This window comes from Gavialis gangeticus, unplaced genomic scaffold (genome assembly GCF_001723915.1).
Source record: "Gavialis gangeticus isolate Ggan-Ray unplaced genomic scaffold, GavGan_comp1, whole genome shotgun sequence".
In the NCBI taxonomy this organism is placed as follows: domain Eukaryota; kingdom Metazoa; phylum Chordata; order Crocodylia; family Gavialidae; genus Gavialis; species Gavialis gangeticus.
Window position 1 is genome coordinate 13691776 of NW_017729032.1, and position 24397 is coordinate 13716172.

General features: G+C 42.2%; 1 protein-coding gene across 3 annotated transcripts in view; it reads left to right on the forward strand.

Annotated features, from left to right (window-relative positions):
• The window catches only part of TMEM135 (transmembrane protein 135), a 447390-nt gene that overhangs the window by 104825 nt on the left and 318168 nt on the right, over positions 1–24397 (forward strand). For all 3 annotated transcript variants that reach the window (XM_019524781.1, XM_019524779.1, XM_019524780.1), the window contains exon 4: positions 21607–21640. In XM_019524781.1, the coding sequence (XP_019380326.1) occupies positions 21607–21640 (34 nt within the window). The remainder of the gene's footprint in view (positions 1–21606; positions 21641–24397) is intronic.

Genomic DNA, 24397 nt, shown 5'->3' on the forward strand with positions numbered 1-24397 from the left:
GCAGCATCCCCTTGCTCTTGCTCCTCCTCAGCCTGCAACCGGTGGGAATGTGCCCAAAAAGAAGTCCCCCGCACTCCAAAGACCCCGTCCCCAGGAAGCAGAGGCAGGCTACCCTGGACTAGTGGGGGAAAGGCAGAGACAAAGGGGGTGCGTTTCAAGGCGAGCGAGGTCACCCAGAACACTGGGGAGATGCTTGCTCTGGATGGCCAGCCCTTCTTTTTTGTTGAGCAGTGAGGGTTCAGGTGGCTCATGGTGTTCATGGCCCCAGTGTACTAAGTGCCCACATGCACCACCTTTAGCAGGACAGTGGTGCTCTCCCTGTATGAGGCAGGCAGGGAGTACTTGAGGGAGGAGCTGTGGGAGGCAGCTTCACAGGTGGCCTTGCACTTCACCTCAGACATGTGGAACAGCTGGGGTGGACATCATGCCTACCTCTCCTTCACAGGGCACTGGTGCAACCAATTTTGAGCATGCACCAACAATATATGTATATTTATATACATATAAATAGAAGTTCTAATATTTTCTTCCTGCACCCCAATGGATTGTCTTGCACACCCCCTGGGTACACCCCCGCATGGTACAGGAATGGCTCGTTGGGCAGGGCGAGCTCACCCACGGGTTCATGGTCACCGACAACGGGGTCAATATGGTCAAGGTGGTGCGTTATGCCAACTTTGTTGGCATCCGCTGTGTGGCACACAAGTTCCACCTCATAGTCAGGGATGCCTTTGAGGGGGACAGGACTCCCGGTGACACTGCTGCCATTACCAGCCAGCTTATTTCAAAATGCAGGAAGGTGGCAGGCTACTTCCACCAGAGCTTCAAGCGGGGCAAGATGCTGTGGGACAAGCAGGCAGTGCTGAGCATTCCGCAGCACAAAATCATACAGGATGAGGAGACTCCATGGAACTCCATATACCTGATGCTGGAAAGGCTGGTCGAGCAGCAGAAGGCCATCCATGAGATGGCCTTGGTCGGGCAAACTGGAATCAGCAGCCCCCTTAACAAAACAATGGGATACCATCTCCCAGATCTTTGTGGTTCTCAAGCTGTTCCTCAAGGCAACCGAGAGCCTCAGTGATGCCCTCTTTAGCCAGGTGATCTCCATGGTGAAGGAGCTTGAGAATGAAATGGGGAAGTTCCAGGCGATCAGTGTTCCTGGTTGGGGCAAGCTGCTTTCACCAGAGGTGCAGGCACTGGTGAAGCAGCTGAATGAGGGTATCAAAAAATGGCTGGATTTGTTGCGGTCCAGTATGTTCCATGTGCCAGTGGGCATGTGCAACCTGAGGGTGAAGGGGAGCATCTGCAGCAGCAAAACCCTTGATCAGTGGACGGAGGTACTTGTGGACAGAGTCTGGGAGGTAGAAGGGCAGAGGTGGGGGGTTGTGGAAGATGGGGGATCCACTTTCCCATGCCAGCACTTCAACCACAAGCCAGTCTCCTGCACCACAGCCACTGTCAATGTGGGCCAAGGGAATGGCTTCAATGTTGACAACCAGAAGCACCAGACCCCACCATCAGGCAGGTAGTATGGAGGCCTCGGTGGCTACCTATCTCACCAAGGATGTAGAGCCTCTGCCTTGCAATCTCTTGGCTTATTAGGCAGTTTGCAGCCAAGTGTGGCAGGATCTGGCCACGGTTGCCCAGGAACACCTGCCCTGTCCACCGACTAGTGTTTCAAGTGAGAGGGTGTTCAGCATTGCTGGTGATGTAGTGACACCACGCCGTACCTGCTTGGGTCCTGGTTTGGTGGAGCAGCTGGTGTTCCTCAAAGTGAATCTCTTGCTGCTGGGGTTCCCTGAGCTCCACATGCAGATGAAGTGAGTGCCACCCTCCTCACTTCATCTGCACCTATTTGGTTTTTTAATTTGCTTTCAGAACCTTGAGGTGCACTTTCACAAAAAACCCTGCACTGCTCTGCCTGAAACCTGGCAAGCTTCATGCCCACAAGAGGGGCTACCATCCCTGATGCATTCGTCCTGCTCTGCCTTAACACACACTTGATACGAGTTTTGCTTTCAACAGTTTGAGGTGAACTTTCACAGAAAACCCGGCACCTATATCCTTGAAACTTGGCAGGCTTCACGCCAGGGGGTACCATCCCTGCTGTTTTCATCCAAATCTGCAAAAAAAAAAAATAATGACAAAGTTATAGGTATTTTAGTGATTCCCCATTATAGTCTATGGCCAGATTTCCACATCGGTGCTGAACCTCCAAATCCGAATCGGCCGAATTGAATTGGGACAGTGATTAGAATCATTGAAATTGAATCACTGTCCCTCCAAAGTGGCTGAATCCGAATTGAATACTTTCTGCTTCGCACAGGCCCAGTAACCGGACACTTACTGCAAAAATTCAGCTAGAGTTTCTCCATTCTATCTACATTTGTCATATGGTCAGAAGAACAGAACTTTCATTTAATTTTATCCATGGTCATGTCTGGTTAAAAAAAATTATTTGGACTTCCCCATATTTCTGCAGTGTATTAATTTCTCAGTTGCTGGAATGTGAGTCTTTAGTGAGGCTCTTGTATTTCAGTCAGCAGGTAGCTATTCAGTTCTGTTTCTAATTGCTACTTTTTAAAAAGATGATTTCAGACAATTATGTGTGTTTTTAGAAATGCTGCCCCTTTGTAAAGGAGCCGTGCTGTTTGAATTGCTAGTCAAATCTTTTAAATAAAAATAGCTAATGAATTTTTAGGATGTTAATCCCCTCTTTCTGAAGCCTTGTGCTGTCACTATAGTTTTGTCTTTCTAGGGCTATCAGTCTCTGACTGTAGGTTAGCTTAGTGGGCCTTTGAGAAAAAAGAGGAGAAAGGGAAGGATAAAGGAAAATAGGTATAAGAATAGAATATGAAATAGTTCAAATGTAGATGCTACCTTTTAGTGTACCAGTTGAAAAGTCAGGAAGTATCAATCATGCTACTTCTAACTGGAATGTGTTTGCAGTAAGTAACTTTTCCTTTTGGCTTCTGTCTTTACCTGGTTTTTTCATCCCCTTTCTCAGGCATATGTCCAAAATAATATAATGTATTGAAGTTCACTTTTTTTTTCTTTATGGAGCAGCAGCATCTAAATATGTTGAAAAAAAATTGGAGAAGTAAGTAGGTATATTTGCTTTGAGTGAACTCTGATTTACAGTACCGTTTTCTGTTGTTCTGCGTCATCAAATGTTGCCTATTTTTCTATTTTAGTTGCGTCTTAAACCTTTGACGTTAAATATTATAGTAAAAGAGTTGGCACTAGATTCTACACCTGTGTCTTGTGAAAAGAATATACTTCATGTTCTAACACTTTTTGTGCATGTAAGACTTGTTGCTCTTAAGCATTTATAAGTTCAAAACCCTTTTTTTGGTTTCTTTCAGGTTTGAAACATGCTGCTTAAGACTCTGCCTTATTCCCCACATTATTTTGAAAGCTTATCTGTTCTTGCTGTTTATAAATTAACTTTTGCACCAGTGTTTCACTGTTGGGCTCCAGCTGTCAGTAGGAAATTGGTGGGTGTGAAAGTTACTAACCTAAACATCATCTGTAGTACTTCTGTTATTTCAGAGGCCCAATCACAGTTTTTGATCTCGGTGTTTGGTGTCACACTGTTGTTGGGAAGAAAATAAATCTTTATCTCTTGATTTGATTATGTATTTTTGAGCAACCTGCGATTTGTATGTTTTATTTAGTTTTGCAGGTTATTAAATGTATGTTTTACAGTGGGGAGGAAAATGTTCTTCCTGTTTTTGCAGACCACAAATCTGTCAAGGGAGCCATTACAGACTATTATGTTAGCTTCTTAGCTTGTATTCAGAAACTAAAGCCAAAGTTAACTCCTCCTTTCCTTTCCTCTTTCTCTTTAAAGCTGCATGTATTTTTGTTTTCAAATTAGCCCAAATGAAACAGGAATAAAATGAATACTCCCTTCCTCCTCCCTCTCCCCTATAATTTCTATTTTTCTTTGATTAATTTGAAAGGATATTTATTTGTAGTTCTTGGTTGGAAAGTCCACATAATGCATAACCAATTAAGCCAAGGTGGTAGTTCTGTTGGAATACCCAACAATATTTGAGCCAATAAATACTGGCATTTGTCCCTACAGAATACAAGCCTGCTTTATGGGAAACTTTCCAGGTCTATATTTTACCAGAAAGTAAACTTTGGTATATTAAAGCCATATGTAGTTCAAATCCTGACATAGGTCACAAGAAAAAATAAGTTTGGTTGTCTTATTCCAGTACCCATTTACTCACATCTCAGATCCGTTACTTAGTTTGACATGACTGGCAGTTTTTGCTTAGAAGGAGCCCAAGACTAGAATATAATAAGGAAATTGCAGCTCAGGAGTATGTTACAGTTACAGAGCTTTGTAGCAAAGTGTACATTATGTTTTTGATTTAACAGTACTATTAAAGCCTTGCTTTTTGAGGGATACTAAATTCAATTACAGGTTTGAAAGAAACCCCTGTAAATCACTCTTAAGAAGGCTAAAAACTTTTAAAATCCAGGGGTTGGTTAATAGCTTGTTTAATTTTGGAGAAGCCATAGGAAGAGAAATAGAAACAATCAAAGGGACTATGATCTGAGCAAGTTTAATGTCATACGTGGTGGCGATCCACACCGTAATGTTGTATATATGGATACTTTGCAAAACACAGGGGCACAAGTAACTTGTGTGACTTAACCCACCTTATTCTGAAAATATATCCATTATTTTAATGGATATCCATATATCCATTAAAATAATATCAAGATTTACTCGAACTAAAAGATTGTAAAAATGTCTGACTTTACTTTTGTCTTATGTGTACTCCTTCATCCTAAGTAGTTGTTTTCTATTATATCTTTTAAACACTAACTAGGCATAGAAAACAAGTGGGGGAAAAAAGGAAAATTTTAAACATCCTGGTAAAGAGAATACAGGGCGAGGAGCAATAACTAAAAACATTTTAACTAATTTTCCCAGCTGAGTATATTTCAAGTTGACAGTGCTCTGCGATTATTCCTATCCTGAAAGATTTTAATAGAATTGTAGAATAGTAGGGTTGGGAAAGACCTCATGGCTAGGGACAGACATTATACACAAACTGGTTTAAACCTGTAACAGAACATAAGTTCAGTGCACATAAACCAGTTTGAAAATGGCTGAAACTGGTTTAAGACAAGCGTGGTTGAATGTAGTATTAAACTTAACTGATTTGGGTCAAACTGGTTTATGCAATGTCTGTCCCAGACCCCTTCCTTGTTTAAGTTAAACCAGAGTCCCCCAGCATCCCAGATGCTTTGCTGGGCTGGGCTGGACTGTCTGCTCCAGAGAACATGACTGGCCCCACTCCTCTTCATTCTAGCCGAAGCTCCGGCAGAGACTGCTTGGCTCCTTCCCCCTCACCCCCGGCTTGCTGAGCAAGCAGGGATCCCACCCCCACCCCTCCTATCTCCCACAGCATGGAACCCAGCCCCATGGACCCTAGGCAGGTGGTATGCTAGCTAATGCTGAGAGGTGTATCTGTGAGTGTGTTTCTCCAATTTCACTGGGTCAGACAGACAGAACAGTGTCTTTTTAGGGCTTTTTGGAGCTAATCAACACATCACTGGTAATATCCCTTTTTCTTCCTTGGAAAAAGCTGTTTAAGAAGAGCTTGAACTAATGAGAGAGGCTTTTGTTTCATTTGTGGGCTGATAAATGCTGTGTTATCAGCTCCCTGTTGGCTCCCTTGCCTGTCAGGTTTGCAGACAGCATAAAGAAGCAGGGAGAGGGAGGTTGAAAAGCTCAGTATCATCAACAGATGCATGCACTGCATACCCTCCCTTTGCCTCAGAGTGGTGGCCTGGGGCTGGGGGCTGGCAACACTCTCTCCCCTTGAACAGTGAGCGGGGAAAAGCCTGGGATGGTGCAGGCATGGTGGGGGTTTACACCCCTCCTTAATCAGTGTCCTGCTGGGGCCTGGCCACACCCCCTCTCTGCTCAGCACTGTGGAAGGGAATTGAGGGCTGCTGTAGTGCCCCCTGGCTTCTAGCTTGAGCCCCTGCAGGCATGTGCCTGCATTTCCTCAGTCTAGAGGGGGTGTCTGTACAGCTGCAAATCAGTTCAACCTAGGCAGGTTAGACAAGCCTGCGAAGATTTGAATCAATTCAAGCTCTGTCTTTTTGAATATCTGTCCCTAGTCCATGAGGTCATGTAGTCTAGCCCCATTTCAAGACAGAATTGTCCCTGACTAAACCAGAACTTCCAGGGATGGTGATTCTACAACCTCTCTTGGTAGCTTCTTCCAGTGCCTAACCACTCTCATAATAAAATTTTTCCTAATTTCCAACCTAAATTTTCCTTGCTGCAATTAAAGATCATTGCTCCTTGTCCTGTCCTATATGGCCACAGAGAATAGTTCATCTCCATTCTCCATATAATCATCCTTAAGGTATATGAAGACTGTAATCACATCCCAGTGGTCCATGTAGTCCAACAGTTGCAATAGTAGATGCTTTAGAACAGGGGTGTCAAACTTGCCTCTTTCTCTGAACTAGATCTGGACCGCTGGGGCTCTTTGCAAGTTGGAATCAGCCCGGGGCATGGGGTTATTCCAGGAGTAGCAGCAGCTCCTGCCTGGTGCCTGTGGCAGCAGTGGTTGCAGCTTCAGCTCCTTCCTGGTACATACAGTGGTGATAGCAGAAGCTCCAGCTGCCGCTATGCTGCATGTCTCATGCTGGTGCTAGAGTTGCTGCCATGTGCTGCCTACTATGGCAGCATATGGGGTACCCATGGGCTCCAGCTCTGGCATGGAGTATGCAGCATGTGGTAGTGTTGGGGATGTTTGCTGAGGAGCAGTAGAGCAGTAGTGATGGCTATGGGTGAAGTGGCTGAAGGGCAGCTGGGCTTGTATCAGCTCTCACTCATCTTCCTGAAGCTGGTCACCATGTCCAGTAGGACACCTGAGGGTCCCAGATTCTGTGGCAGACCAATCCCCCTAGTTTTGCCACCGTCTTCTGGTAGCCCATCAGTAGCCTGGTGGGTCGGATAGAGCAGCTCTGATGGCTGGTATTAGCTCATGGGCTGTATGTTTGACACCTCTGTTTTAAAGAGAGAAAGAGAGAGCATCTGAACAGGGTCAGTCTAGAGTGGTCTGTCCCTGGCATCCACCATCATTGGTTTAGAGATGCTAAACGTCCTTGACTGTTCTGTTTAATAGCTTTTTGTGAATTTGTGTAATCCCTCTTGTGAAATGGCTATATTATTTGTGTCTGCAACTTCCTGTAGTAATGAGTTCCACAAGTTAACTATATGTAGGGACCCACTGGACTCATTGTCAAAGTGGGCTGCACTGAGGCTCCTTTAATCTTGCAGGTTTCCCGTGTGCGCCCCGTGGATGATTGGTGGACGGGCACCGCTTTCAGCTTACTCCTGATTGTCAGAGACGTAAAAACTGTGGTTTTAAACTTGGTGCTGTTTTTGTCTCCCCGCCGCTGATGGTTGAGGGGCCCTGGTGGCCCTACTGCTTGCTGATGATTGGCAAGGAGACAGAAATGGTGCCAAGTTTAAAAACGTGATTTTTACTTCCCTGATGGTCAGGAGCAAGCCTCAAGTTGGACCCCTTCACCAGTCAGCAGCAGGGGGGTGCTCAAGGGGAACCTACAAGATTAAGGGAGCTGCAGTCAGTCCACTTCTGCTGTGAATCCAGTAGGGCCCTAACTGTGTGTTACAGAAAAAAAAATTTGCTAGTTTTAAACCAGTCTTATGCTAATTTCAGTAGAAGCCCCCTATTTTTAGTGTTCTTGGACTTGGTGAGCAACAGTTATCTGTTCATTTTGTCTACACCATTCATGATTTTATAGACCTCTATCAGATTCTCCCCTCAGCCTCCTTTCCAAACTGATGAATCTTTTTAGTTTCTCTTGTATGACAACTGCTCCATGCCCCTGATCATTGTGGTTGCCCGTGTTAGTACCTTTTCTAAGTCTACTGCATCATTTTAGAGATGAGGAGACCAGAACTGCACACAGTAATTCGAGAGGTGGACATACCATGGATTTGTATTTGGCATGATGCTATTTGTTTTTCAGTTCCCTTTTTAATGAAACCCAACATTTTATTAGATTTTTTTTGGTTGACACTGCTCATTGAGCCAATGTATTTGGAGAACTATCGAGGCAGACACCTTGGAGTCATTGTAGGGCTGTAACAGCTAGTTCAGAACTTAGCATTGTGTGTATATAATTTAGATTTATTTTTCACTGTGAGCATTGCCTTGTACTTGTCAAAATGTGAGGTTCCTTTGTCATTGATTTCCCACTTACATTTAGCCTGGTTACAACTTTCCAACAGCTTCTTTCCATGTCCATGGATTTGACTACTTGGAATAATTTAGTATTATCTGCAAGCTTGGATATTTCACTGCGCACCTCTGTTTCCAGGTCCATTGATAAAAATGTTTGAACAAAACTGGGCCCAGCACAAATCCATGCAGGACCTCACTTTTGAATTTCCTCCATCCTGAAAAGTGATCATTTAACACTTTGCTTTCCTATCTTTTCATAGTTTCATAGATTTAGGGTCGGAAGGGACCTAGTAGATCTTCTAGCCTGACCCCCCGCCAGGGCGGGAGAACAACAAAACCCCAGAACAAGAAACGGGACTCAAATGAGTCCAGCCAGGTAGGCATCCAGCCTCTTCTTAAAGACCCCCAGGGTAGGGGCCAGCACCCACTGGAGCTTTTAACCAGCTCTCAATCTATAAAAGAACCTTACCTCCAGTCCTGTGACATCTTGGGCTTTTTAAAAAGCCTTTGGTGAGGGAATTTGTTGAAAGCATTTTGAAAATCCAGATATATTTGTCAGTTGTATTCTCTTGTCCTTGTGTTTGTTAACATGCTCAGAGAACTATGACAGGAATGGAAACAGTTTTGCTTGTGGGAAATGCATTGGAAGTTGGGTAGATGAGATCCAAGCATTATGCTACCTTCTCTCCAGATAAAGTGACCTCAAAGACCCACCCAAAGTTCTTGCTCTAGGTAGTCAGACTTTCATTTGGAGCAGCAAATCAACTCACCTACTCTTCTCCCAAGGTGTCACTGGGCACGTCCAGATGAGGCTGCGCATACCTTTTGCAACGTCTCGAACCCCTTTGAGACGCTGCAAGAGGCACATGTGGGAACTAAAAACCATTCCCCATGCTGCAAATTTGCAGCGGGGGAGCAAAATTAGGCCCCTGGATATCAAACAATACCAAAATTAGACCTCTGGATATCAAACAATACCAGAATTACCAATCGCCCGCTTTCCAAGAGTTGGGCTCAAAATTGGGTTAGACTTCCTAGATCACAGTGATTTGTTTTGTTTGCAGCTCCTACTTCACAATTCCTTCACATTAATCTCACTGTGATGTTCCCTCCTCTCTCTCTTCGCTTTCCTTCATTTGTCATTGTTTGGCTAATCTCCTCCTAACAGCTCTTTTCCAAAGTTCATGTAGGTGATCTAATATCATGCCTAGCAGCCTCACACGTGGTCTGTTTTGCCAAAGAAACTGTTTGCTAATGCTGAGTATTAAAACGAGGCGTATGAGAGAGTTGTTTCAGAGGGCTGCCATGGCACTCTTGAGCCTTGTTAGGCTAAATTAAGTGTCTGTGTGTGTGTGTGTGTGCGCGTGCGCACATGCACAATTTTTATTGTATGCAGCATGCAGTGGTGGGCATCTGAAAATGTACAGACTACCCTCTTAGGACAGAAATTTGTCCATCATGTTATTCAATAGCTGATGTTAGCTTCTCCTCATGTGTTAATCCAATCACTGTGGGATACCATAAAAGACTTGATGTTTCTAAGGATGCTCAAAAAATGCATGTTGTGAGGAGCCTGTGATCACAGTAACCTAGCAGGCAGCCTAGGTCACACAGAGTTTGTCCTTTAGTGTGGTGGTTAAAAATTAGTCTTTCTTTAATCCGCCATATGTAATTGTAAAGCACTTTCACAGTTACATTTCTGTGGTCAACCATAACCTGCATGTGTGTGACCATAATGGAATTTTGTAGCTTTAATATCTGCTAATTTTTAGCATGTTCTTGAGGTTCTGTCTGTTTTTAGCGTGATAAAAGCTGCAACATGAGGAATGTCTAGAAATGTAAACATTTTCTTCTGCATTTTACTACATATTACTGATGAAAACTTAAGTAAGCATCCAGCTGGAAGGACTGCAAGCAACAAAGTCTCAAATAATTTGGACAATAATTTGGAACTTGGGAGAGAGACTTATAAAACTTCGACCTCTCTATACATTTGTTTAGAAATACCAGTCAATTTAATACTTAAATATAGACTCATTTCAAGGTCATAAGTGTGTGGATGTGCATGCATGCTTTTTTCCTTTTTTACCATATGTTATATTACCACATATGCCAGAGTTCTTAACAAGTTTGTTTGTTTTGTTTGGTAGAGCTAACTTTTACTTGATGTAGGTAATAATATTAATTCAAATTAAGTAACTTAACATGTTGGTTACTTGAACATTTTTCTTATTTAATTAGCACAGCAAAAAATCAAAACCTGTACCCCCGCCTCGAAGAAAAAAAAAAAAGTCCAATAGATAGATTTCTGTTTTCCAGGATCACAAAACATGTATTGTGTTCAGAGATAAGATTTTTTTTTTAAATTTTCCAAAGTGCTGATCTCATGTGAAGCATGTCCTGGGAAATAGTCAGTGTCTTAGTAAGTCTAAGGTCCAGATTCTGTTCCACCTGTTAGGAACAGTGGATTTAGGTGCCTGAGGGCTCTGACAGATGTTATTCTTGGTGTGTTGTAGTTTTGTTGCAGGACAGAAATTTAGTCTTTATCTCCGTTAATTTATAGTAGGACAGGAAGTCACAAGAATGTTTTGAAGGTGCAGATGGCAGCAAATGATTTATGGTTGTATATGCAGACCCCCCCCCATCTCTATAACACTTGATATAAGAGATGTTATATTTGGTCAGACCACAGGTCCATGAAGCCCAGTAGTCTGTATTTCACAGTGGCACAAAGCAAATGCTAAGGGGAAGGATATGTATTGAGGGTCCATCCAGACAGATCAGTTCCCTGCTCTTCTTCCATTACCGTTTCCATCTTGATAACAGCGCTGTGAAGTGGGGAGGATAGGTTCATTAATGTGTGTCATATACTGGGGTTAGGGGGAGGAAGGGGAGACATGCTGTGTGAAGTACCCTGGAACAAGTTCATACAGGACTTCAAAAACCCAAAACAATTCTTAACTAAATACTGAAATAAAAATAGGTAGAGAAGGTTCTTTGGCTAGATGCAATACCTTTTATTAGACCAACTAAATAGTTGGGGAAACTGTTCTTTGCAAGCTTTCGGGCACAAACGCCCTTCTTCGGGTATAGGGAGAATCTGCCTGAAGGATGTTTGTGCCTGAAAGCTTGCAAAGAACATTTTTTCCACCTATTTAGTTGGTCTAATAAAAGGCATCACATCTACCTGAAGAACCTTGTCTACCTATGTCCTTATATCAACATGGCTACAGCCACCAATCCTGAAATTAAAAATAGTTTTGCATTTATGGTAAGTTCTTCTTTGCAAGGTACAAGCTAATATGCTTGTACATACTCTTAATTCACAACTGTTCAAGTAGTGGCCTGCTGAGAGGAATTAAGTTTAGGCTTCCAGAGCTTATCTGTGTGGCTGACAGCTGCTGTGCTGCTGCTGCCTACTTCTGTCCCACTGCCTTGCCCGCTGCTGAATTTGGGGTCTTTGATTGTCACTAGCAACTCAAATCAGTGGCAGGGGAAAAGATAGGGACAAAGTGGTGGCAGCATTCACCCCCTGGTGAATTAACACCCCCTCTCCTCCCCCCGTTCTGAGTCTGCACCAGTTTAGTGGCTCAGCTGTTCTGACAAGCCTCTGCCAGATGTAGGTTTTCCTGCCCAGGGAGCCAAGTAAGTTGGACAACCCTTCTAAGTAACAGACCCTCACACTTCCTATGAAATAAGGTCATTTTAGTCCTGTTTTGCACTGGAGGATTGTGAAGCAGAGCAAGCTATCCATCTCCTCTATATCTTGCTGTATCTGAATCAGGGCCACAAAATTGGAAAACAGGCCTCATAGCCTGAAGCTTAAGGAGTTCAGTTTACTCACATTATTGAAGCGAAGGGTGGCAGGTGACTTGAATACTATGTTTTCTGCCTGTGGTACACAGCTTCTTATCTTGAGGACTGAAATGCTGACATATAGAGAGACAAGGTTCTTTGGGTGAATCTAATATCTTTTATTAGACCAACTTAAATAGTTGGAAATTATTTTTTAGCAAGCTTTCAGCACATTTAGAAGCTTTTTAATAGTGATGGTGAGGGGGAAGCTTGTCGAACTTGTTGAGAGGTGAAGTTGGACAAAATCAGCCTTGAAATAAGATGCAACTTCCATGTTGCAGAGGTATTTACCAAAGTCGTGGATGGGCCAGCATTGCTTGGAGGCTTTAAGATGAGAATTGCTTTCTTTTTGAAGAGTGACGTTTGATTCTAGCTCTGGGAAAAATTCTGTGGCCTGTGTATAGGGGGTCAGATTGGATCGTTGTAATGACCCTTTTAATATTAAGATCTATATCCCACCTGTTTCGTTTCTTTCCCTTGGGGACTACGGGGGAGAATATTACCTAAATTGCCCTCGATATGGCATTAATGCATGCAGCAGTAAAATAAATCAGTATTTATAATTGAATCCTCTGCTTTAGATTTTCAGCGAAGTCAGGAAGTAATTCCCCCCTCCCAGGTCTGTTGGGTGACTGTTTTGCCACTGAGGCACTGGAGTTTGGCCCCAGCCTGAGGCAGGGTACTGGACAAAGTGGGATAGTCCTCTTGAGCTATTACAGAGGATTTTATTTTAGATATTGGGCTGCTCTTTCTTGTTCACATGCCCAGGGGTTTTCTGCTTACTGCGTTTCCTATTGGGAGCAAGCAATGTTGCCAGACATAAGGTAATTATGATTTTGTATAGTACAATCAACCATTGTACAATGTATGATAAATAATTACAAAGATGACCAAAATGCATAGTAATTCAGGAAGGTCCAAGGAGTGCCTGTCTTTTGAAAGAGAAATTTCATATTTGATCAAGTTTTCCATTTTCAGATGAGTTTAAGTTACCCTTGTGTCATCCCTTATGCACACAAATTCCTCAGATTTGTGTTGCACACATGACCATGCATCTGAAGGCAAGCACATAGCAGCAGAAGACATGGATTTGGATGTGGAATCTGATGGAGATAGGCTTCTACGAGATGCCAGTGAATGAAATGATCAAAATACGTGGTATCTACAGCAATAGGGTCATGTATTGAGGGAAAAAATGTTATGTTTACGTAATTTCAAATGTAATGGTGTGGAGCAGTTTCAAAAGGGGGGAGCTGCTTCTCAGGAGCACATAGCAGCTGTTATGCTCTAGCTGTTACGTGTGCATGATCCTGAAATGATATAGGGTGAACTGGGGCTAACGTTGGAATGGCTTTGCTGCATTTTTATCACTGCAGGCTTATGCACAAGTAACAGTTACAACATAATGGGTGATATGTGGTCAGGAGCAGCATCTCCCCCTCTCCTTTTGAAATCACTTCAAGTGAATCTTTATTCATGCCCCAAGATAATATTTAGTTCAACAGGATAATTTGGAGGTTCCATTTTTTTCAAATGTAGTAACACTGCAAAGAAATTTCTCCGTGTCAGGTTGTCAGACTTTAGGAGACTTTTGCCTCCCTCTGCAGGATGGGTGTGATTTTTTTTTCCTACTGAGATTATCTGGATTTATTTTATCTACTTGGTTCCCTATCATTGAGGTGACCTTAGGCTTTGGTGGTGTCTTGGTCTCGCGTACTCTGCCCATTACATTAGTTTCGTTTTTCAAAAGCAGGAATGATTTGATTTAATTAGAGTTTTTGGATTTGATATGAGGGTGTCCGGATGAAACAAGTGGCCTGTGAAATACAGGTCAGCCTTAATTTAACTAAACTGTGAGAATCTTATTTGCTCAAAGTACTACATACCACAGAATTAATCTATCCTTCTCTAAGCCAGTGTTCATTTTATTACTAAAGGGGGAAAAGAGGAAATTCTGAAATCACTTGCATTTACAGGAATAAATGTAGCAGTAAAGCAAGCAGTTCAATTAAAAGTCTTTTCATTTTCCATGAATGCTGGGTGGGATCTGGCTAATCCAGATGCTTGTTATGGTAAGTTACCTAAATCGAGCCCTCTGTTAATAACAAATTACCACAGTTCTATATTTTAAAGAAAAATGTAAATGTGTGCTTTAGAGAGAGAATACCTGTATTGAAAAATTCAAACCAGGATGTTGTTCTAACGATAAGGATTCATTTTGGCTAATGTGGTGTAATAAACCAGTTATGTTCTTGAGTACTCGTTGAGCCATAATAAAATTTAATAGCTTTGTGTTACATTTATGACCTTTCCTTAACTGTGGCAGAAGAGGTGAATCAGATCTGAGGGGGTACATATCAAAATTGATTTTTAAAAGTTTTAGAAATATTACATTTTATGCCATTAATTGTATGATCTCACAGCTCTGCAGTTATTACTAACACATCATGGCAACATATATTTTATGTACAGATGCAATATGTGAATTGCTACAAACTTGCATGCTGAGTTAGTAGTTGAAGTCTGCCATGAAAGGGAAATCCAGAGTGTCCAGTTAAAGTGAATTGGACAGGCAGAATCTTGCTGTGGGGATGAGGTGAGTGAGGGAGGAAGCTAAGGGAGTTTTGCCAATAGCATCCTCTGCCTCTGTAGAGGCAGCCTTTCAATATTTTGAGGATATGAGTGCCACAAACTGTGCATTGATCCAGATGGGTTAAATGTGTGTGTCCGATATTTCCCGGGTACTCAGTCTTAACAGAAAGCTTTATCTTGCCTTTCCAGAGGCTAGATTCATATATTGTAAGGCTGGAAGGGACCTTGGAAAATCATTGGATCCAGCTCCCTGCACCAGGCAGGAAAAATGACAGGTGGGGTCAGGTGACCACCAGTAAGATGACTGTTCAGTCTCCTCTTGAAGATTTATAGGGTAGGTGATTGCACCACCTCTGGAGGGATCTTATTCCATAATCTGGATTCCTAGTGTTGAGCCTGAAACGGTCTTCCAGGAGTTTGTGGCCATTACTCCTGGCTTTCCCTAAGGGTTCCCCGGTGAACAGCTGTTCACCGAGCCCCTGATGTACTCCCGTGACATAGCAGTAAGCTGTTACCAAGTCCCCTCTCAGCCTTCTTTTTTTCAGGCTGAAGAGTCCCAGGACCCTCAACCTTTCCTCATATGGCTTGCCGTACAAGTCTCTGATCATATGGGTGGCCCTTCTCTGGACTCAAGTTTTATCATCTCTTTGTTCAAGTGTGGTGCCCAGAACTGGATGGAGTAGTCCAACTGGGGTCTCACCAGTGCCAAGTACAGAGGAAGAATCACCTCCTTGGTCTTGCTGGAGATGCAATGAATGATGCATGACAGAGTATTATTTGCCCTGGTGGCAATAGTGTTGCACTGCCGACTCATATTTATGTTGTGGTCCATTATTACCCCCAGGTATCTTTCATTTGTAGTGCTGGTCAGGTTGGTGTTGCCAGGCCTGTAGTTGTGCAGGGGATTGTTCATCCCCAGGTGGAACACTTTACATTTCTCAGCGTTGAACTTCATCTGATTCTGACTTGCCCAACTTGCTAGCCTGTCTAGATCTGCCTGTATCTGCAGCCTATCTTCATGCTTCCCCATAACTTAGTTTCATCTGTGAACTTGGCGAGTGAGCGCTTCACCCCCTCATCCAAGTCATTGATAAAGATGTTGAAAAGTACAGGACCAAGCACTGACCCCTGCAGGACACCATTGCCTACTTCTTGCCAGAATGGCACAGATCCGTTCATTAGGACTCTGGGTCCTACCCCATAGCCAGCTTTGTACCCACCTAATCATCTTGCAGTTAAGCCCATTATCTTCCAATTTTCTCCCAAGAACATTGTGGGATACCAGATCAAAGACTTTTTGGAAGTCAAGGTATACAATATCCACCAGGTGGTGAGTTATCTGATCGTAAAAGGAGATGAGGTTGGTAAGACAAGACCTGCCCATGAGGAAGCCATGCTGGCTGTTGTTCAGAATCCTATCTCTTGCAAACCTATCGCACATAGACTCCTTAATGAATTTTTCCAGGATTTTACATGGGATAGAAGTTTGGCTAGTTGGCCTATAGTTGCCCGCGTCCTGCCCCCTCCCCTTCTTGAAAATGGGCACAACATTGGCCCTCTTCCAGTCCTCAGGGATTTCTCTGGAGCACCACGAGTTTTGCAACAGTTTTTGCCAGGGGCTCCGTGATGACGTTGGCCAGCTCCTTCAGCACCCTTGGATGAAGTTCATCTGGTCCTGCTGACTTCTATATATGTCTAATTTCTTTAATTGATCACACACCAGTTCTACGGCTATGGTAGGAAGGCAGTCATTTCTGTCCTCATTCTGTACCTTATCCGGCACGACTTTCCCCCATAGCCCATTGAAACACCAAAGCAAAGTAGTCATTCAGGAATTCAGTTTTCTCCTGAGTGTTGGTAACCAGCTGTCCTGAGTTGTTGAGCAGTGGTCCAACACTCCAATTAGCTTTTCTTTTGTTCCCTATGTACCTAAAGCAGGACTTGTTGTTGTCCTTGATTCCCATTGCTAATCTAAGTTCAGTCACTGCTTTAGTCTTTCTAATTTGTTCCCTACAAGTGTGGGCCATTGTTTTATAGTCCTCCTTGGGGCCTGTCACTAGCTTCCATTGTTTGTACACCTCTCTCTTCTTTCTAAGAAGGACCATGATTTCCCTGTTTAGCCAAGAGGGCTTCCCAGCCCTTCTGCTACCCTTTCTTTGCATGAGAATGGACTTCCTTTGTGCTTCAAGGGTCGTGTCCTTAAGGAGTGACCACTCTTCATGCACACCTTTTGCCTTTGGTCCCTGGTCCCACAGCACTTGCCCTACTAGTGACCTGAGCTTGTTGAAATAAATTAAAAAAGAAAACTTAGAAGGGAATTCCAGGGATGGCTTTGAAGTGAATGCAGTATCGGTGAGGGTTCTCCAGGTGAAAGACTTGTTCACTGCTTGACCCAGTTTCACTTTCAGGTCAGCATCCTGCATACCAAATGAGGGTAGCATTTTATTGTGTGTGGTAGGGGAAGAGCATGATCGTGCAGTGAAAGACTATATGTGCATTAGGACTGTGTGAAGCTTTGGTTCCTGATTCGATTTGGCAGCTGAATCTCCGAATCCGAACCAAATCAGGAAACCCTTTAACCTCTTTGAATCGAATTGGAATACTCTGAATTGATTTGGAGAGATTTGATGATTTGGACACAGAAACAGCTTTACATGTTTTTTCTACATACCTCAAGGTACCAGGTGGCTCATGAACACTTAGATGCTGGGGCAGATGGAGCATTCCACAGGAGTGTGGGGGGGCCCAGCGCACTCAGTGGCAGACCCAGAAGTGGACCAGAGGCACTTCCAGTCCACTTCCAGGTCCACCACAGACCATGTGGGGGACCCCTGCCCTGCCCCCCGGCTTGGCGACTGGTGCCTCTTGGATCTGGGGGGGAACCTGGGGTCCCCCTGTGGCCAGTCATCAAGCTGGGGGGTGGTCCCAAGCATGCTTGGTGAGGGACCTGAAAGTGGACTGGAAGTACTTCTGGTCCACTTCTGGGTCTGCTGCCGAGCATGTGGGGGCCCCCCCGTGCTCCTTTGAGACACTCCATCCATCCCACCATCTCAGTATTTACGATCCATGCCTGGTATGTCAAGATATGTAGAAAAAACATTTAAAGCTGTGTTTATGGCAGAATTGCTGATTCTCCAAATCAGCATCGAATCTTCAGATTTGGATTTGGCCGAATCGAATTGGGACTGTGATTCAAATCAACAAATTGAATCGCTGTCCCCCAATTCAGGCAGAATCTGAATCGAATACGGCCTGCTTTGCACATCCCTAATGTGCATGTGTATTGTAGAAGGCCTTTAGGTTAGGGCACTACTTCAGTTTTCTCTCCCTGCCCAAGTTACCAGATGTCAACTAGGTGTTTTCTGGATAACCCTCCAATTTAACGAATCTGGTTTACTGATATAAAGTTCAAAACAACAGTCTTTCTCACTGGCTTACATACTGTCACAGGGGTTTTGGTGGTCTCCTTGTTGAAGCTTTCCCTCTGGCAGGCTTCTGCTCACTGTAGGTTTTAGTCCTAGGCCTTCCATCTCGGGGCTTTGTAGAGTTACTCATCCCAGACCTCCTCACAGGCCCTTTTCTGGTTGTTTCTTCTATAGAGTAGCTGTCCTGTTGGGAGGGGTAATCAAATGCCCCAAGTAGGGGAAGAGGCTGCTCCTGGGCACAGGTGAGACTGAACCCCAAATCTCTTCAAGGGGCCTGTTTCCCTGCGATGGAGTGGAATTGAGTTTGCTCAGTCAGTTTTGGTTCTAACTATTGAGAGCTGGGCTTTACAAATTTAGTGATGGAAACAGTTTTAAACCCTAATATTTCAGATTGATTTTCTTCAGCTTGCTCTTGGGGGAGAAAAATACCTGCAGTGTGGAACTGTATGCCATCCAGTATTACCAGCTGGGCTGGAACATTTAAATCCACGACATAGGCACGTTCCACTTGAACTGAGCACTGGTGGTACCATTAAGCTGTTTTACTTTTTGAAGTAGTTATGAGAGTGGGATGAATTGTATATTGTCAGCGGGATTTGTAGATATTTTACAGCAAAGAAATACTGAGATTGAGTATTCCTGGAGTTTTATTCCAGTTTTTTTAGAAGAGTGGGTTTTAAGATGCGCAAAATACTTTCCAGAAATTACAGGTGTTATGCAGCTAGGGATGGACAGTAGGAATTGTTGTTTTTATTTCATAGTTTCAAGGGTCGGAAGGGACCTGAGCAGATCATCTAGTCCGACCCCCTGCCATGGCAGGAAAGAGTACTGGGGTCAAACGACCCCAGCAAGGTGTTCATCTAACCTCCTCTTAAAAACCCCCAGGGTAGGAGCCTGCACCACTTCTCTTGAAAGTTGGTTCCAGACCCTAGCCGCCCTGACCGTGAAGTAGCGCCTCCTGATATCTAACCTGATATTCTCACTTGCTCTGATTTTTGCTTGCTTCTTCCCAGTTGCTTATGAGATGCTTTGTGTTAGTTTTGATTTTAGGATCTTCAGAGAGCTGCTGGGTACTCTCAACCTGCATAGTGAAAGGAGCTCTTTGTTAGGTGCTGTTCCAGAACACATGGAGTGAATAACTGCTTGGGAGACTTGGTGTTATTGTAGTGAAAATAACATCAGTGACCACTTTCAAGCATGAATAAATCATGTGAGGCTCCAAATAAGCATGAGATTGGCTTACAAGCATTTATTCTTGGCAGATAAATACTGGGGTTGTTTTATTATGACAGAACCCTGAGTGTTCAAAATCCAGAAGTATTTCAATCTTTTCTTCACAGCCATAATGGTTTATCATATTTTTTATGAAAGGGGAAGTTTTTAAATAAGTGAGATTTAGGCTCTAAACTAGTTTGAATGGAAGAGTAGTCTGAGGAATTATGGGGGCAGTGAATGTTACGTGACCCAGCATTTGCCTTTTCTTAGGGCAAATGGCTTCTTTGATGGACTGTCAGGAAACCAGTGACATCTTATACAAAGTGCTTGGGGAATAGCTCCTATGCAAACATGGGTAGCAGCCCAGAGTTCCAGGTTTCTGTCCTCTGCTTCTATAGCACTTGGCTAAAGTGCAAGAGCATATGTGTTTCAGGCTCATGCAACTGGAACCCAAATGGTTTGTAACATTGGGGCTGCAATATTACAAACTGCCGAGTAGAAATTGCGGCGGTCAGCGGTCCTGAGCTCCAGTTTAACGGCAACAAGCTTGGACGAACAGGCGGGGGCTAGTGGGGCGGAGATGGCACAGACGCTTGGTTGTTGCAATGCAGTTTTATTACTTATGCCTTTTTGGGAGCGTAGGTCACAGATGCAAGCTGTTGTTACAGAACGAGTAATTGAACCCTAAGTTGAAATAATGACTGACTGACTGAACTAATAGACAAAACAAAGAACGGAACCAGGAGAACGATACCAGTAGAGCGACAGCTGATGAAAGCGAGCATGCAGGGACAGGGTACGCTGGGAATAGTGGTGGTGGAGAGACAGGGTTCACAGGTGGCCGGCCTGTGAACCAGCCCAAGACCTTAGCAGGTCTCTGGTCTCTGAGAGTCTCCTGATTGAAGTTCTCAGGTGATCTCTCTCTCTCTCTCTCTCTCTCTCTCTGGGCTGGTCTCTGCTGTGGGCGGAAACTTACTGGTCTTAAGTATGTTTTAGGTGGCCAATCAGATAGCTCCCCTTTTGGAAAGTTCTAGTCCCTTCTCGTGCATGTCCAGGCATGCGCATGGTGCCAAGTCAGATTACCTCAGTGAACTTTTATGATGGACAAGTGTGGGGTCGAACATGGGGCATGTGCTGGGCGTGCTCACTAGCCCTCTGGGGATTTTCCACTTGTCAGCACATGTCTGTGCTTAACACTGTGTTATCCAGCACCTCGTTCAAATTTGGTTCTGACAGAAATCAGTGCACTATAAATATAGGCAGTCCTCGACTTACCGTGTTTCGACTTACAGCGATTTGCACTTGTGGCGCTCCGCCATTGACTCCCATGTTTTTACTAGTAGCGCTGGATCCTCACACGGCACTACAGGGAAATTTACAATGAGAAAAAGAAGGCAGCAAAACAAACATCCCTGGATCAGTTTCTCAAAAAGCCATCAAGTGGCCCTAAGTCTCCCCAAAATCTCTCCAAAGAAGCCCCTCTGAATTCCATGACCCGAATGAAGGTGTTTTTTCACCTTCTGATTTAAATAAAATTTTATGTCATTAGTTACTGCTTAATCTGTTTACATACAGTACACTTTAGAAAGCTTTGTACTGTACAGTGTGTATCATTTATAGTTGATTAAATAGTTGATTTAAATATGGTGTCTATGGTCATTTCTATAAAAAGTTGGGCATCAGGCCCTTGGTCAGGAGCGTAACCCCCTATTATAACATTGTTTCTATGGGAAAATCAGATTTGACTTGCATCGTTTCGACTTACAGTACCTTTTCCAGGAACATAACCCGCTGTAAGTGCGAGGACTGCCTGTAGCATGTAAAACACCTTAAAAGTAAAATATATAAAAAGATCAGAAGAAAACTGGAGAGAAAAACGTAGTTTAAAAGATGGGACCAGAACCAGAAAAAACGTAGGAGCTCCTGAATTATGTCAAGAATTGTTATGGTTTTTGCTTAAACTTTATTATCTTGCTTTCCAGTTGATAGTTAGAAACTGTTGTTACTAAAATGCTTGGAGTCTCACTCTTCAACACTATCTAGTGACCTGGTTTTGTTTGGAAATTTTCTTCTTTTTTTTGCTAGGGCAGTAATATTTAAATATATATAATTAAGCCATAACGGTTTCCTAGAGATTTATGGAAAGCTTTCTTGAGATGCAACTGCATCTTCTTCAGTATATGAAAGATGGCTAATGGTGATCATTTAATGTATGCATGTATGTGTGTATCCACTAACTTGATCATTTTTGTTTGTAGGAGAGGTCTGCTTACAATTTACATGGCCAATTTGGTGAGTAATCTCTTCTTCCAAAAATAAATTTTATGAGCATGGGAAAACATCTTTTGTTAATTAGTTTATATTTTAGGTTTATTACTTTTAAACCATACAATATTTTCTCTACACTTTCAGATAATGAAGTAATTTTAATGATACAAGTTTGATAATGCCTCTGTAAAAGCAAATATTTTCAGTGAAGACTAAAATTACCCATAGTATTATTATTAGGTTCTCTTCCATTACACCCTCAAAAGAGTGCAATTTTGTATGTTGCATGATCAGTAGAGCAGTAGCTACAACTTTTCTTTTGATTTTTTTTTTTTTGTGTGGATTGGAGTCCAGTCCTACAAAGCCATTTGCATTTAATTTATATCTAAAGTCTGTATTGATTTGTATGTAATACTGTATAACATTTCATTAAAATCAGTGGTATGAACATTTAATTTATTAGTGATTTGTACAATTAATTTTGCTTTCAAATATATAACATTTTAGTGTCACATAACTGCTCAGAATTATGTTATTCTACAAGAATTATATGGTCCTTTTTGTGTTTTGTTGTTTTGCTTTGGTAAAGAAACATAATAAAAAGTACAAAAAAGGAGATGATTTCTGTATGTTCTGTTATAGCAGTACTCTTCACAGTAGAGACGTGGTTTTATGCCTTCTCAAAGATGCACAAATTAAGACAGTACTACATAGATATAATGCACTAGGATATGAATAACAGAAATAAAATAATATATATGTATGAATAGGAAAGAAGAGGTGGAGTTGACAGTCTTGCTGCCTTCTTTAAACAGTTTCAACAACTTTTTATCCAAACATGTCTAGAGACAGGGTCCAAATATCTTTGAATTCATGCCACTCATATTTACAGTCAGAAGAATACAGTGGTATTCTTTGGTGGCTAACTCAGATAGGTCTGAAGGCTTCTGCTTTAGGCAAGGCATATATGCTCTTTTTTCAGTCTTTGTAAAATCATGTGCTTGGTGATTATGACAGCCTTTAGAAAATAAATAGTTTCTGGTGGAGTTAATCTATTTGAGCACTTACGTGTCATAGAAACTCCCCCAAAACAATGGCATTTTTCTCCTTCAAAATCCTGTCGTGAAAATTCCCCTCTGTTCTGATGTGTACAAAATCTTAGCAGTGCAGTCCTTAGGTTGCTGGTGTTTTGACACTGCTGCCTGTGTGATTCACCCAGATTGTTACCTTGTTTCCTTCTACTTCTCCCATCGGGCTATTAGCTCTTGTCCTTATTTTCCAATTTAAAACATTTAACATCAGATTATAATTTCTTTGTGGCAGAGGCATTTTTATTCTGTGTTTGTGCAGCATCTGTCGCAGTCAGGTCCTGGTCAGTGTCTAAAGCTTCTGGGTACTCTAACACAAATAATTTTCAGCATTGATTTGGCTGTAGGCAACATTATATTTAACTTTTGTTTCCACAGCATCCTGCCTGTTGGAGTCTCATATCGTAGGATGGCATTTTATGTCGGTTTTTTTTTTCAATTTAAATAGTGGACGTTAAAATTTTTACAACAGGATTTATAATGGAATGTTATAATAGATTTATAATAGAATGCTAACTGAACAAGCTAACAAAGCTTTGGCTTCCTAACAGGGTCAACTTAATCTTGGTAAGCTTGACACATTTCTCCTTTAATTGAATAAAACCAATGTGCTCCAATACTCTGTATAGGAAGTGTGTCTTAGAAGAATGGTGGTAATTAATTTAATGTGTCATCATCCATTTGGAAAGAGCTTTTCAGGAAAGGAGTTTAATAAGAATTTGCTTAAAAACTAGTCTTTGGAATAAACCCAGATTCTGACAGGGAGTTAACTGTTTTTGTGAATGATTGAATTAGAGAAAACAAACCGGATCTGGGTCAAACGTTTGTAAATATTAAGCTCTGTAGCACATAAGTATGACAAGGATACAGGAGAGAAATAAATTACTTGAAAGTATTTAATGGATGTTTCTTTTTGAGCTATGAACTGTCTCTCTAATGAGATGCTTTAGGACTAAGAATTTTAATTGCATACTTAGATGTACTTACATGAAGTGTGAAATCAGAATAATAGGGGGCTTGCTTGATGTACTTGGCTTGACCATGACACTTTTTGTGAATTGGTAGGATGTCCTGTCACTGTAAATTAATGTACCTTTGCTTTTGTTACTTTGCTAAGAATATATATGCTTGAGTTTTTCTGATAGTAAATTTAAATCCCACTAGTGTATACCTATATTAAATTTGCCCTTGGAATATAGAGAACAGTCTTATTTAAGAGGTTCATCAAGTTTTAATGTTTAGTGACAGCAGTTACTTTTTAAACAGCACCTAATGTAGCTTCTCTGATTTACTAAACAATGAAAATGTTTACCAGAAGTAAAATATTTAAGTATATGGAGCTCTTGTACATTTGTAGGACTGTCACCTAGGATTTAGGGAAGTGTTTTAGAAAGTCTTCCCTTTCTATATTTTTTTACACTTTGCTAATGTTATTTTGGGACCTTGACTTTCAGGAAATCTACATTTTAGAAGAAGCAGTATTAGAAGCAATATAGGTATGTTTAATTTTTTAGCAGAAGTCAAACTAGATAAAATGCCAAGCTAACAAGACTATGCAGTTTCTGGTATTCAAGGGCTTTCAGCATCGTGCAGTTTAGGTATACACATAGCTTTTATCAGAGAGATATATTTGTGTATGAATCTTCGTTATGTCCAGTTTGACATGATATATAGCTATTGCTAGGTATTATAA